Source organism: Capra hircus, unplaced genomic scaffold (assembly GCF_001704415.2).
Source record: "Capra hircus breed San Clemente unplaced genomic scaffold, ASM170441v1, whole genome shotgun sequence".
NCBI classification, from domain to species: Eukaryota; Metazoa; Chordata; class Mammalia; order Artiodactyla; family Bovidae; genus Capra; species Capra hircus.
In genome coordinates this window covers 116,729-131,722 of record NW_017189852.1, presented here as the reverse complement: position 1 = coordinate 131,722, position 14,994 = coordinate 116,729, and the positions used below count along the sequence as shown (strand labels likewise).

Sequence of the window (14,994 nt, the reverse complement as noted above, 5' to 3'; positions counted from 1 at the left end):
CAGAAGACCAATTATGGGACTTGAGCATCTGTGGATTTTATTATCCATGTAGGTCCTGGAACCCATCCCCTACAGATATCCTGCCAGTTTGTTTTTTTTTTTTTTGCCATAAAGGATGATACAACCAATGCCTTTCCTATTCTCCTTGACCCTTCCTAGACAGAACTCCACACCTTTGTCCCACCATTCAGCTTCCGTAGAAACGCTGTAGGAAGAAATCACAGGAGAGTCAGGGATAGCAAGGAGATCTACTGTCTCCCTGCCAGAATTGTTTTGTTCTTGTTGCTTTTACAATTCATGTTAAAATTTCATAAATTATTTTAGAACTTCATTCCTGATACTAGATAAAACCACCTAATGACAGGGTTGTTATAAATTAGCTATTTATGTGTAAAACATGTTTATAAGGACACCTGTTGTGAGAACATTTGCTGTCATTCCAGGAAGTAGTACAGTACTTTTCAGAAGGCACTACAATCTGGCCACCACCACAGTCTCTGACAACTATGTGATCTTGGGCTTAACCTCTATGTGACTCAGTCTCCTTATCTGAAAATAAAAACTGCCTCATAGAGTTAGTGAGAGGACTAAATGAGTTAATATTTGTAAAGCTTAGATAAGCATCTGGAATAGAGAATATATCCACTGAATGTTGACTATATTTAAAAGTTGTTTTAAAAAACTTTTCCCAATAAACAGATCCATCTGCCAGAGGTAAATCTGATGCAAAAATAACAAGAATTAGAATGACCCTGATTACCTCTTGTATTTATCTGCTCTGCATTTTTTCAACTTTTGTTTTTAAACATTTACACACTAATACTAGATAAAAAGGGGCTTCACTGGTGGCTCAGCAGTAAAGAATCTGGCTGTGACACAGGAGGAGTGAGTTCAATCCCTGAGTGGGTACAATCCCCTGGAGGAGGGCATGGCAACCCACTCCAGTATTCTTGCCTGGAAAACTCCATGGACAGAGGAGCCTGGTGGGCTACAGTCCATAGGGTTGCAGAGTCAGACACGACTGAAGTGACTGAGCATGCATGCACTAGATTAAAAATTGGTTTTGAGGGGCTTCTCTGGTGGTATAGTGGATAAGAATCTACCTGTCAATTCAGGGGACATGGATTTGATCCCTGGTCTGGGAAGATTCCATATGCTGTGGAGCAAATAAGTCCATGTGCCACAATTGCTGAGCCCACATGCCCTAGAACCTGAGCTCCACAAGAGAAGCCACCACAGTGAGAAGCCCACACACTGCAAATAGAGAGTAGCCCCCACTTGCTGCAACTAGAGAAAGCCTGTGCAGCAATGAAGACCCAACGCAGCCATAAATAAATAAATTAATTTTTAAAATGGGTTTTGAACAACAAGCTGGTAATAGAAGGCACTTTCAGTTTGTTGGGGGCTTGGAGAGAAAGGGGCAGAATTTACGTACATGAATGGCAGGCAGGTCAGTGGGTAGGGAAAGAATGATCTAAGGCCTGGGGATATCAAGTCACCAGGAGCAGCTTCTGGAGGTTGTGACCTTGGTTACAATCATGGCATTTAAAAAAGCTCAAGTCCAGGGTGGACCACAAGTCCCACCCACTCTAACAGAATCTGGAGCTATTTCACTGTCAGAGTGACAGTTGAGGGTCCTAGCTGAAAGAATAAACAAAAACAGTTTGACAGAAAAGACAGGTAAGCCAGGCTGTTTGAAGGTAACACCACATCACAATAGTAACTTAAGTAATGGCAGAAACAAGCAGGGGCCATGTCTTTTTTGGACTCCTTTCTTCATGTGCCTCCTGCCTATTTGGCCCTCAGAGTTTATAACTGCAAAGGCGAGCACTGGACCACACTGGTTGTGCCGGCTTCTCATTACACAGGCTGAGATGAAACCTGAAGTTGGGCCTCATCCTCAGGAACTAACAGAAGCATGATTTGAGGGAAAGCCTAGATGGCTGGGGGGTGACAAGAGTGTGCTGAGAATCAAAGCCAGAGAATGAAATAGGAAGACCATGGAGATGAAGTGTAACATGTAGACCCCGAGTTCAGTAAGAACTCTATCTCATCCCTGAGGTTTCTTCCTAAATTGGACAAGTGGGGGTTGGGACACAAGATCATAATTTAAATTTGACCATTTCCTGATGGGAAAATATTTGCCTCTGAAGCCAAAATTCTCACAATCACCAAAGTCTTAATGGTGATAACTCCCCAATGCCTGAGTCAGAAACCAGATTCCTACATTTGGGAAAAGTCTCACAGACCACTTGAGCAGCCTCCAGCAAATTGCAATAGCCAGCTTTCCAACAAATAATTATCAAGCCCCTACTAGGTGCCAGCCACTGGAAAAACAGCAGTAACTCAGATAACTGGGCTCCACTCTCATGGAGCTGCCATTCTAGCTAGAAAGATAAGTGATAAATAAGATCATTTTTCAAACTGGTTTTTACTATCATTAAAATAGAAGCTTGGTTAGTGCTTCCCTGGTGGCTCAGACGGCAAAGCGTCTGCCTACCATGCCAGAGACCTGGGTTCAATCCCTGGGTCATGAAGATCTCCTGGAGAAGGAAATGGCAACCTACTCCAGTATACTTGCCTGGAGAATCCCATGGACAGAGGAGCCTGGTAGGCTACAGTCCATGGCGTCGCAAAGAGTCGGACACAACTGAGCAACTTCACTTCTCACTTTTGGTTAGCATTACTGAGCGGTGGGGGAAGGAGGAAGGAGTGAGAAATAAATTTAAGCTGGTCACAACACTGTAAATCAACTACACTTCAATAAAATTTTAAAAATAAAATGACCAAAAAAGTTAAGCTGGAACCTGAATGAAAAAGCAGCCCGATACATGAAGCTCTAGACAACAAATGTGTGGATAAAGCCAGTGAGGCCGGGCAGTGACTGATTCAGAGGAGAAATCACTTTACAGGGCTAGAACTGGAGTCACTCTGCTCTTATGATTTCAATTCCCTTTACCCAGTGGTGATTCAGGGCCAGACTGGGGGCCTGAGCAAGCCTGGACCCTGGATTTGGTACCTCAGTCTCAGGTGATAGAGCTACATGGGCACAGCCATTGATTTGTCCCACTTTTTTTTTCTGTTAATACACTGACCTACATCTGGTTGCTTTTCAAATATTAAGCTATTCTTGCTTGGTTTTGGTGACAGTCTGCATTTACCAAGCTCTTACAGCATCCATCTTATAGAACTGTCACAACAGCCCTAATGAGGTGCAACATTTGGCCCCACTCTGAAGATGAGGAAAGTGAACCCTTGGATGGATTTACTGCCCATGGCCACAAGTGTAGAAAACATTAGAGCTAGCATTTGGAAGCAGGCAGGAAGTAGAACTGGACTAAGTTTCTTATCCAGGATACTAGAAAGCACTCCCCCCACCCCCCCGCCACCCCCGGTAACCAGCCAGCAGTGTTGACAACAGCATCCCATCCCTCTCTACTTCTCTGTATGTCTCCCTACCCCCACCCCCATATCAAGTCCCAAATCAGTTTCTACTGTCTCTCTTCTGATCTTCTGCACTGGTAGATCAGCCATGAAATCTACAACAACTTCCAACTGCTGTGAGAAGCTGACCTCTTAGGCCTTCTCCCCAACTTTATCCTGTGTTGCTCTCACTCTTATCTGGTTATGCTCCAGTTACCCTTGCTTTCTCAATTTAAAATTGTACAAATTGTTCCTGAGATCTAGAACACTCTCTTCTGTGCATGCAAACACTTCTACTCATCCTACACTAACATTACTGATAGCAAGCACTTTGTGCCAGACACTGTTTCAACTATTTTATACAACCACCCTCTGAAGTTGGTACTATTATTATCACGTCACAGATCAGGAAATGGAGGCAAAAAGATGAAGCAACCTGCTCAAGACAGCATAGCCAGTAAGTGATGGAGTTTGATTTACACCCAGGCCACCTGGCTCCACAATCCTTGCTCTTAACCACTACACTAACACCAATTCCCAAGTTACTTTGTGTGACGTCCTCCAGCGTGGATTCATAACAATTGCTTTCTCTCATCCCACCCTCTTTGTTTGATCTCTCAGCAAGTTCTGTCAGTTCTACTTTCAAAACATATCCAGAATCTAACCTCTCCTCTCCATGTCCACTGCTGCCACCACCATTGCTGGCTTGGACTACTGTGGTGGCCTCCTCACTGCTTTCGCCCTTGCTTTCTTCCCCAAGCCTGTCCTCCCAGTAGTCAGAGGATCCTGTTACAATCCAAGGCAGCCCACGGCCCTGCTCTGCTCAGACCCGTGCTCCATCTCTCTCAGAGAAAAAGTCAAAGTCCTCCCTGTGGCCAAGGTGGCCCTATAGGACCAGACTCTATCACCTCTCAGAACTCACCTCCTGCCACTTGCCCCCTTGCTCACTCTGTTATGGCTGCATTGACCTTCTTGCTGTTCCTCACACACACCAAGCAAGCTCCCACCTCAGGGCCTTTGCGTGTGCTTGCTTTTTCCTCCTGCCTCTAGTTCTCTTCCAGGTGCCAAGAAAAGGCAAGGCTGAGATATTTGGCTGGTAAGGAAATGTGTCCTCATTCAATTCAGATGTTTGCTACTTACATAGATAGCAGAAGCGAGAAGAGCCACAGATGCCAGCTCATGTCCCTTGTACAGGGTAACACAGAAACAAAAAAGGGGCCAGATGACTAAAGCATGAGTGTAGGACATTGTGGTGCCAAGAAGTTAGTGCATGCTAAGCAGTTCTATAACCTTAAATCAGGGGAGGGAAAGAACAGAAAGCCTCATACCTCATCAGAACCTTGGAAGAGGAGAAACCGTCTCATGGCAGCCTCCTTGGTAGACAGCAAGGTTAGTGAGAAATGGCCTTGTAGCCTCTTGTGCTCTGTGTTCCGAGGATCACAGGGCGTTCTGCCAATACTTAGATGAGCTTGCCTACGTGGCCTATGTGGAGACGTGCTAAGCAGTCAGAGTGCCATGCAGAACCATTCCCCTACCATTCTCCAATTTTGTCTCTAAAGTAAGGTCACTTCCTCTGAGTCACCTTCCCTAAAACATCTTGTGTAAGACCCCATCACTCTTCATTCCCTCTGCTTTATTCTCAACACTAGCCACTTTCTAACATTACGTCACATACCAATTTATTACTTTATTATCCATAGGCCCTAATATGTGATTCCTAAGCAAAGAAATTTGTCATAGCTGTTGCTATGTTCCTACAATTAGTATCTGGCACACATAATAAACACTTGCCAAAATTTATTGACTATACCTAACTACCAGACACTGGTAGGTGTTTCCCATGTCTGGACTCATTCATTGGGGATAATCCCCATCTTTCCACTGAGAAGACAGGTTTCGAAGAGGTCCTGGGCTTTGAAAGAAGGCAGGAAGAACCTGTGGTGCTAGGCAGAGGAATGGTCCACCCACCAGGAGAAGCCAGAGGGGTCCTGAGAGCTGGGATTGGGGAAGGGGAGCAGGAAGGGGTTCCAGGACCGGTATCTTGTGTTTTTTGCTTTTTTTGGCTGTGCTGCATGGCATGCAGGATCTTAGTTCTCCAATGAGGGATCAAATCTGTGCCCCCTGCAGTGGAAGTGCAGAGCCCTTACTTTACTTTAAGTAAGTGCAGAGCCCAATGGACTACCAGGGAACTCCCTAGGACCGGTATCTGGAAAATATTAATGTCAGATGTAAAGAAATAGAAGCTAGCATTTCAGGGTTTCTTGAGGCCCTTGGAATAGAGATGACTAACTATTCAGAAGGCTTTGGGGAACAGGGCAGGTCAACAGAAAATAGCTAACTAAAGAGATGACTAAAAGTCATCCACTTCCCACACCAATGTGAAGGTCTTACAAACCACACCACTCAGTTTTCTTTTGAACTTTTTATTATGGAAAATCTCAAACTCACAATGCATTGATTTAATGTACTTCCACGTACCTATCACCCAGTTTCCACAATTTTAAACACACTGCATTTTCTAAACTGAAGGTTCCATAAGCATTTGAGTGGTTTGAAGCCAACGGTCTTTGTTAAAATACAACAAACTAGGAAACATGAGGGCATTTTGCACATTTAATTCATTAAAACTTTCTTCCACTTTTATATTTAAGACAAATGGCTGGACTGTATTCCCCCCTCTCCAAAATGTACTTTTTTAATGCAAAATGTACTTTTTAGACGCAAAGTTTAAAATAGAGACTGCAAGTTCTGTGCTTGAACAACTATTAAGTAGAAAGAGTAAAGAAAACTTCCTGAGTTTTACTTTAAGGAAGCTTGAAATTGAATTTAGAACAGCATATTAGAAATCTTTATGCAGAACATGCTACAGACTGTTTTCAATTTAGAAGCCTTAACGTTGTGCTTTCATTGGTATATTATTAAAATCCACATCCCATAGACTCTAGTGTAGTTCTCCATAACCAAACGCTAGTATTTCTGCAGTATATTGTATGCATATTCACACTGGATGGGAAAAACAAAGATTATGAAAACCTTCAGATCTTGTCACAAATGTTGAGAAAAAAAGCTTCTGTTTTTTAGATCTCTGAGCACTTTGATTATAAGGGATCATGGCTCCTTAGCCTGGAGAAGTGCAGGAGGTAGAAGAGGAATGCAAATATGCAGGAACTGTGCGTGTTTTGTCTATAAAAGCAGGAGGGAAGAACACTGCCCAGTTATCTAATCAATATGCTTTCTAACATACCTTAAGTATTTATAGCAACTTATTTTAAAAACCTTTTTAAAAGTATTTGACTGCCCCAGGTCTGACTTGCAGCACGTGGAATCTTTAGTTTCGGCATGTGGATTCAAATGAGATACACCCATTTGAATGCAGAGTTCCAAAGAATAGCAAGGAGAGATAAGAAAGCCTTCCTCAGTGATCAATGCAAAGAAATAGAGGAAAACAACAGAATGGGAAAGACTAGAGATCTCTTCAAGAAAATTAGAGATACCAAGGGAACATTTCATGCAAAGATGGGCTCAATAAAGGGCAGAAATGGTATGGATTTAACAGAAAGCAGAAGATATTAAGAGGTGGCAAGAATACACAGAAGAACTGTACAAAAAAGATCTTCATTGGTGGGATCACTCACCTAGAGCCAGACATCCTGGAACGTGTAGTCAAGTGGGCCTTAGGAAGCATCACTATGAACAAAGCTAGTGGAGGTGATGGAATTCCAGTTGAGCTATTTCAAATCCTAAAAGATAATGCTGTGAAAGTGCTGCACTCAATATGCCAGCAAATTTGGAAAACTCAGCAGTGGCCACAGGACTGGAAAAGGTCAGTTTTCATTCTAATTCCAAAGAAAGGCAATGCCAAAGAATGTTCAAACTACCACACATTTGCCCTCATCTCACACGCTAGTAATGCTCAAAATTCTCCAAGCCAGGCTTCAGCAATATGTGAACCATGAACTTCCAGATGTTCAAGCTGGTTTTAGAAAAGGCAGAGGAAATAGAGATCAAATTGCTAACATCTGCTGGATCATAGAAAAAGCAAGAGAGTTCCAGAAAAATATCTATTACTGCTTTATTGACTATGCCAAAGTCTCTGTGTGCATCACAACAAACTGTGGAAAATTCTGACAGATGGGAATACCAGACCACCTGACCTGCATCTTGAGAAATCTGTAGGCAGGTCAGGAAGCAACAGTTAGAACTGGACATGGAACAACAGACTGGTTCCAAATAGGAAAAGGAGTACGTCAAGGCTGTATATAGTCACCCTACTTATTTAACTTATAAGCAAAGTACATCATGAGAAACGCTGGGCTGGATGAAGCACAAGCAAGCACAAGATTGCCAGGAGAAATACCAATAACCTCAGATATGCAGATGACACCATCCTTATGGCAGAAATTGAAGAACTAAAGAGCCTCTTGATGAAAGTGAAAGAGGAGAGTGAAAAAGTTGGCTTAAAGCTCAACATTCAGAAAACTAAAATCATGGCATCTGGTCCCATTACTTCACGGCAAATAGATGGGGAAACAGTGGAAACAGTGGCAGGCTTTTATTTTGGGGGGGCTCCAGAATCATTGCAGATGGTGACTGCAGGCATGAAATTAAAACACGCTTACTCCTTGGAAGAAAATTTATGACCAACCTAGACAGCATATTAAAAGGGAGAGACATTACTTTGCCAACGAAGGTCTGTCTAGTCAAAGCTATGGTTTTTCCAGTGGTCATGTATGGATGTGAGAGTTGGACTATAAAGAAAGCTGAGCACAGAATCGATGCTTTTGAACTGTGGTGTTGAAGAAGACTCTTGAGAGTCCCCTTGGACTGCAAGGATATCCAACCAGTCCATTCTAAAGATCAGTCCTGGGCGTTCATTGGAAGGACTGATGTTGAAGCTGAAACTCCAATACTTTGGCTACATGATGCAAAGAGCTGACTCATTTGAAAAGATCCTGATGCTGGGAAAGATTGAGGGCATGAGAAGGGGACGGCAGTGGATGAGATGGTTAGATGGCATCACCAACTCAATGGACAAGAGTTTGAGTAAACTCTGGGAGTTGGTGATGGACAGGGGAGCCTGGTGTTCTGCAGTCCATGGGGTTGCAAAGAGTTGGACAGGAATGAACTGAACTGACCAGGGATGGAACACAGGCCCCGGGAGTCTTAGCCTCTGGACCACCAGGGAAGTCCCTACAAATGGTGTTTTGAGTTTCTTACACCCCCAAAACCAGAATGTAGGGAAGGTGTAGGGTTATTACCACAGACCTACTCTTCTCTAAGTATGTCACCTCCAGTACCACTCAGTGAGGTCGATAGTACTATTCCCACTTTGGAGACATAGAACCTGAGGCACATAAAACTAAGCTAGGAAGCACGGTCAGTGACTTCCATGTGGGGTGAGAGGGGAAAGGTTTGGGATTTCTTCTGGACTTCAAAATGGGCAGGGGGTGGGATATCTGTGAAAATGTTTCTGTCAAAATTTGTGGAGAGGGTAGGCATGATCCAGGGCTTGAAAACACAAATACTTATAGACCAAGGGTCTGGTCTTCACAGGTTCTCAAAGCACCTTTAAATGTGAGTTCAAGCCTCAGTGGGTTCTTGGGAAACATGCACACTAGTGAGATTCTGGTCAAACTGAAGAGGACTAATAAGCTTTTAATAAGGGTTTTGAGTCTCACATCTATAAATTGTATGGTTGAGTGACACAGTGTCAAAGAAAACTCTCCTAGGCCCCTTTCCTTAAAGCAAGTAAATCAGAGGCTGGGCAAGACTGGATTACTCCAAGTGTGTGCTCAGTTGTGTCTGGTTCTTTGCGACCCTATGGACTGTAGCCCACCAGACTCCTCCGTCCATGATTCTCCAGGCAATACTGGAGTGGGTAGCCATTTCCTCAAGGGGATCTTTCCAACCCAGGGCCGCCTGGGAAGTCCAACACTCCTACACAGCACCTCAGGAAAGGCTATTTATAGTTTTTACATCACTTAGGGGATCATTCTGTTGTAGAAACTTTGTGGTTACCAGACCGTTTCAGGCCACATTGGGAAGACACTATACTTCCTGAGACTTAGGGGGCAGAAGTGCTCCCCACCCTAGGCAGTAACAGTGGGCCTCCTGCCAAATCCCACTGCCTTAACTTCCTGGAGCCCAGCACAGAATGCCCAGTATTCAACTGGTAAGGAGTAGCTGTAAGGCCCCTTTATCTGGTCCAGACAGGTCTCAGAAGTTCCCAAGTCTCCATCCACCCAGCAAAGCAAATCCATGGCTGAGAGAAATGGTCCTGGGCACTGTCCCAGCTAGCTGGGAGATAGAAGAGACAGGTCATCAGTACTGCAACTTTCATAGTACAGTGACCCATGTGGTGTCAGCTTGGATTGCTGTTTATTAACACCACTGAAGTAGAAAGCAGCAGAGCCTGGGTTTGAACCCTGGAATCAGAATCCAGAGGCTGTGCTCCTAGAATCCTGTTTTCAAATCAGGCTTGTCCTATCTCACACCAAGATGAGTTTACTATACCTACGTCCACCCCCATTATTTCAGGAGGAGCAGTTGGGACCACTATGACAGGATTTAGTCTCCCATTCTCAGTACAATCTCCTAAGGAAGGCACCTAAGATGCTTGGAGGAGACAGGGAGATCAAAACTCCAGCAGCCTTCCCAAAGCTGACACTGAGATCATCACAATGGGACCAAGAGACCACGTCAGGAAACCCAATTCCAGCCACAAGAGAGTTTCACTGAGATTCCCCACCCTTCCCACAGGCCTGATGCATGTATACCCAAAGCAATCCCAAACCCAACCAAACTTTGAACTCAAGGTCTCTACCCTTTTGGCAGTCCTTGCCCACCTAACTGTATCCTTTTCTCAAAATCTCCCTCTTGGCCTTCCCCTATTTTTAATTTGTAGTAAGCCTCTATACCTTAATTTGAGCAAGTAAAAAGCACTTCAATATCGATTTGTTTTCAGGTTTCATCTTTTTAATCAACTCAGTGAAGGACATCCTAAACACTACATGAAACAACAGGATTTTTTTCTTCCAGTTTAAAAAAAATGACATACACAAGTATTTCTTAGAAACTTCTATATAATCAAGGCAGAGATCTTGAGTAAAAAACATCTATGAGTTATCATGCTCTATTTCTTACAGTTGGAAACCGCTTCCTAATCAGGATTCAATGTTGTATACAGTTTTTAAAAATGTTTCTAGATACATATTAGTAAAAGAATCTGGCCAAACATTTCTTGTCAGAATAATCCTAAGAGTTGGAACTAAAAAAAAAGAAAAAAAAACTGGTAAAAAAGGAAGAAATACTCAGACTCTACAAATATCTTCAGACTTTGTCTTTAAATGGGAGAAAAATTTTAAAACAAACAAAACAAACATGGAGCTTTCTGAAAGATCTTTAATAAGGTACCTTGGGAACTCAATTAAAAAAAAAAAGAAAACCAGGTTGGTTTAACTATTACAGATGTTTCAGTGCAGCTCCAAAAGTCTTTATAAATACAGTCATTTGGAGAGGTGGTCCTGGTCCTGGATCAGATTATTCCTTGTGTTTCTGAGAACAGTAAGAAGGGGAAGAATTGTGATGTTGGGAATACGCTGCTACTGCTAAGTCACTTCAGTCGTGTCCGACTCTGTGCGACCCCATGGACTGCAGCCTAGCAGGCTCCTCCATCCATGGGATTTTCCAGGCAAGAGTACTGGAGTGGGTTGCCATTGCCTTCTCCGGGGAATATGCTAACATGCTTAATTCCCGGGGTTGACGAGGATGCTGAAAGGCTGGAAACCCCTCCATCTCTTACATGCTCAACAGGAGTAGATGATTATAGACAAGACAGGTGGCCCCCCACCCCTACTTCCATCAAAGCAGGCTAGCCTTAACAGGCACCTGAAAGCAAGAGAGGCCTAGGAATGGTTGTCAGGTGGGCCTGTTGAGGTATGCACATACAGGAAGAAAGTGAGAGGAACAGGGTAAGACTGGTGGACAGAGGTCTCTTAAATGGCAACACAGAAGCCTCACTTACGTTAGGTGTGCATACCTTATCTCAGTTGTCATAATTGTCCCTGTAATTTCCCCCTGAGTAGCGGTCATAACCACCCTGGCTTCTGGGAAAAAAACATACATAGTAGTATCACAGCAATGTATTATATATTCTGCAGTATTACTAAACACCATGATAAGTTAAACGTGAGTATCAAGTAAAACTCACTCATATGGTGTATAATATACCATAATATTACCACCATACATAATCAAGACAGTACAATAAACATGTCACCATCTACTGCACATTGCAATTACATGGCCTAACAAATTATTTACCAATGTTATACTTAACCCAGAATATTGCTTCATACTTGCTTTATAACTTCATTACAATTGCAAACACTATTAGCACCACAGCAAGCTATGTATGAATACTCAGGCAACTGAGCTTTTTATATTTTTGAGCAAAAAACTGAGTTAAAAAAAATTTTTTTTGAAGTTTATTCATTCATTTCCCTGCGCTGGGTCTTAGTTGCTACACACGGCATTTTCAATCTTTGTTGTGGCACGTGGTGTGGCATGTTGAGTCTAGTGCCCTGACCAGGGATTGATCCCAGGTCCCCTACATTGGGAGTACAGAGTCTTAGCCACCGGATCACCAGATAAATCCCTAAGATGAGTTCTTAGTGAGAGGGAAGAAGCACCAGCATACCCTAACCCCTTGGCTACCCACCTGCCACCATAGTCTCTGGACCTTCCATATCCATATCCGTATCCGAATCCATATGCTCCAGGTCGATTGTCGTACCTGCCACTTCCATAGCCCTGGTCCCCACCACCTACAATAGGGAAAAAATATTCTGAATGACAATTGTCTAGACACAGAATGCTAATAGGCAACTCTCCTCCGTACCCCATGATCAAACTTACCAAGTAACTTACCTCTAGGGTAGCCACGACCACGTTCATAGCTCCCAAAGGCACCCCCTCGTGATCCCCGGGCTGACTTGCCAGCGTGGTCTACACGGATCTGACGACCATCCAGAGACTAGGTGTGGGGAGACACAAGGATGGATGGGTTGGTGGTCAAACAGGGCAGGGGTGAGGTAGGAGTGGGCTGGGCAAGTGGGCGAAAGAGCCCAGAAATTCCTGCTGGGCACCAGGTTCTGGGTGCCATATTCCAGAACAAGCTCCGTTGACCCAAACGGTTTTATCTGGAGCTACAGAATCCCACAAAATTACCTGAATCCACCATGTTTCCCCTGCTACTACTTACATCTTGACCGAACTCAGGTTGAATTCTCCTCCCCACTCCTCTAAGCTGCCCGACTATTAGGGCTAGACAGACACCTCTCTTGGTCTGAGGCTTCAGAGTCCATCCCAGAAGACTCACGAGGTCCTCTCCGGGCCAGGCCCGCAGGTCTGCAGACTCTACTACCTAAGCCCAGAGCAGGTCAACCATCCACAGGTGGCTTCTCGGCCTCATGCAGGACCAGTCGTCGCCTCCCAGGCAGCCCGGCTCTGTCTGCCGCTGCCCTCCACCCCCTAGAACAGAAGGCAGTCACGCTCCTGTGAGTGGGCACTGCGGGGCTTGGTGGCCGCGCTGCCCCAAGCAGACACAGAGGGAAAAACAGAATGGTCCAAGTGACAGATGGACGCAGGGCCCCTATGCAGGCAGGAAACCTCACCTCTCCATTCATGGCTCTCATGGCATTTGAGGCATGCTCCGGATTGGTGAAGGTGATGAAGCCAAAACCCCGGGATCGCTGAGTCTCCCGGTCCTTGACGACCACCACTGGGAAAGACAGGGGAAAGAGCTAAGAGGACAAGTAGTAAACGGTGTTAAGAATGGACCTTCCTTCCACTAAAACTCAATGGAAACTTATTGGCTTCTTCAGTCTAAGGCCTAGGAACAAAGGCAGGAAAAGGGTAAGGCCTGGGGTTCTAACCTTTCTCTCCTGTTTCCTGAAATGCATGGGACCCTGACTTTCTTCCACAATCCCCCCATCACGCACCTGGCCCATTTCTCACCCTCAGAAATAGGTCCGAAGCTGCTGAAGTGGTCTTCCAGAGCCCGCTCATCAGTGTTGAAGTTGAGCCCTCCCACGAAGAGCTTCCCTTCTTCAGAAGACATGGCAGTAAATTCAAGTCCTGTGTTGAGGATATGGAGAATAGGAGAAACTGTAGAGATGGGAGAAAGAGGCTGGAGAAGTGAGAAAGGATGAAGGAAGAGAGAACAGAGTAGACAAAACAAGCAAAAAAAAAAAAAATACGGGGTAACCAAGCACAGACAAAGACCAAAAAGACAGAAACCTCCGGAGCCGGTGCCCACACAATATCCCCTACCCGACGCCCGTCATTTTGTACACCTGCGCATGCCCAGAAGAACCCTGAACAAGATGGCGGCGGTCACATGCAAAAAGAGCCCCCTCCCCCCATCCGCCTTCGCCGTCGCACGATCACGGCTGCCACCCACGCCGCCAGCCATTCCCGGCATTTCCTGCACTCAAATATAGCGCGCCAGCCTTGCACCAACCAAAAAGTGTCACCTCCAAGCACGGAACCCACCCGATCCAGTGAAGCCCAAGCCTATGTGTCAGAGGCCGTTACTTCTCACTCGCGCACCTCGCTCTCAACCGGCGCATCAAACGTCAGTGAGACGAGGAACAGCCGCTCCGCAAAAATATATGCTACTTACCTGCAAACTAACAATAACTCAAAAGAGAGCCACCACGAAGGAGCCGAGACTGGGGAGGTTGCCGCGCGGCAAGACGCTAATAAAGGGTACAGAGTGGCTACGTCACGGAACTTCCGCCATGCGTGCCGCCGTGCGCGCTCATTGGCTAAGGTCAGTAAGGCGGGGCGGGAGGAAGGGACAACAGCTTGAAGGGAGGGAGGAGCTGAGCACGATTCCGGAAAAGGAGTGGTTTGTGATGATGCAACCTAACATCACATCTGCCCAGCCATCTTCATCCGTTATGCTCTCACACCCGTTTCCTTCTCTGACATCACCCTTACCACCTTTGATGTCATTTCCCTCATTGATTCTGACGTCTTTCTCTAGGTTCCTTGAGGACATAATTACTGCCCCCTTTCACCTTCTAGTCTTCCGAGCTCATACCCCCTCCAGGGCCCGATGTTTTATCTCCCTACTGACCCTGACGGCATCACCATCCACAGTCCTTAACATCAGACATTCCTTCGTTTCTTAGCCCCTGACCCCGATCCCTGCATTTCCTCCTCTGTGCCCAACATCTTAGCCACCTGTTATGCAACTCCCCTGGCATTGTTTCTTCTCATTTATAACCTCAGCCCTTATCCTTACCTGACAACTTCCTGAAGCCAGTTTCTCGAATTCCCCACCAACAGACCACCTGAGGTGCCTTCTACAAAAGAGGATGCTTCAGTCTTCAAAAGGAGTAAATCCTGATCCAACAGAATGATTTCTGCTGTCACTCAGAGTTGCTGAACCCTTGATCCACGCAGAGGACTTTCACAATAAGTAAGGGACAGAGTGTCTGAGCCCACTGCCCACAATTTGTTCTTGTCCGCCTTCTGAGTGTCTGAGCTACCTTTACAATGAAT

The 14,994-nt window shown here is 45.0% G+C and overlaps 1 protein-coding gene across 5 annotated transcripts; it reads right to left on the bottom strand.

The window, feature by feature from the left end:
• Positions 1–10,376: 10,376 nt before the first annotated feature.
• On the bottom strand, positions 10,377–14,232 carry RBM3 (RNA binding motif (RNP1, RRM) protein 3). Of its 5 annotated transcripts, none has more exons than XM_005700786.3 (7): positions 14,108–14,232; positions 13,441–13,560; positions 13,098–13,204; positions 12,352–12,457; positions 12,143–12,248; positions 11,462–11,528; positions 10,377–10,690 (listed from the first exon to the last, which is right to left on the bottom strand). In XM_005700786.3, exons 2-6 carry the CDS (start codon positions 13,541–13,543, stop codon positions 11,468–11,470), a joined length of 483 nt encoding a protein of 160 aa, XP_005700843.1. In that variant the 5' UTR covers positions 13,544–13,560; positions 14,108–14,232; the 3' UTR covers positions 10,377–10,690; positions 11,462–11,467. The 5 variants fall into 5 exon arrangements, with proteins under 5 accessions (XP_005700843.1, XP_005700845.1, XP_005700846.1 ...); XM_005700788.3 differs by having other exon boundaries at positions 10,377–10,977; positions 11,462–11,525; XM_005700789.3 differs by having other exon boundaries at positions 11,462–11,525.
• Positions 14,233–14,994: the final 762 nt, after the last annotated feature.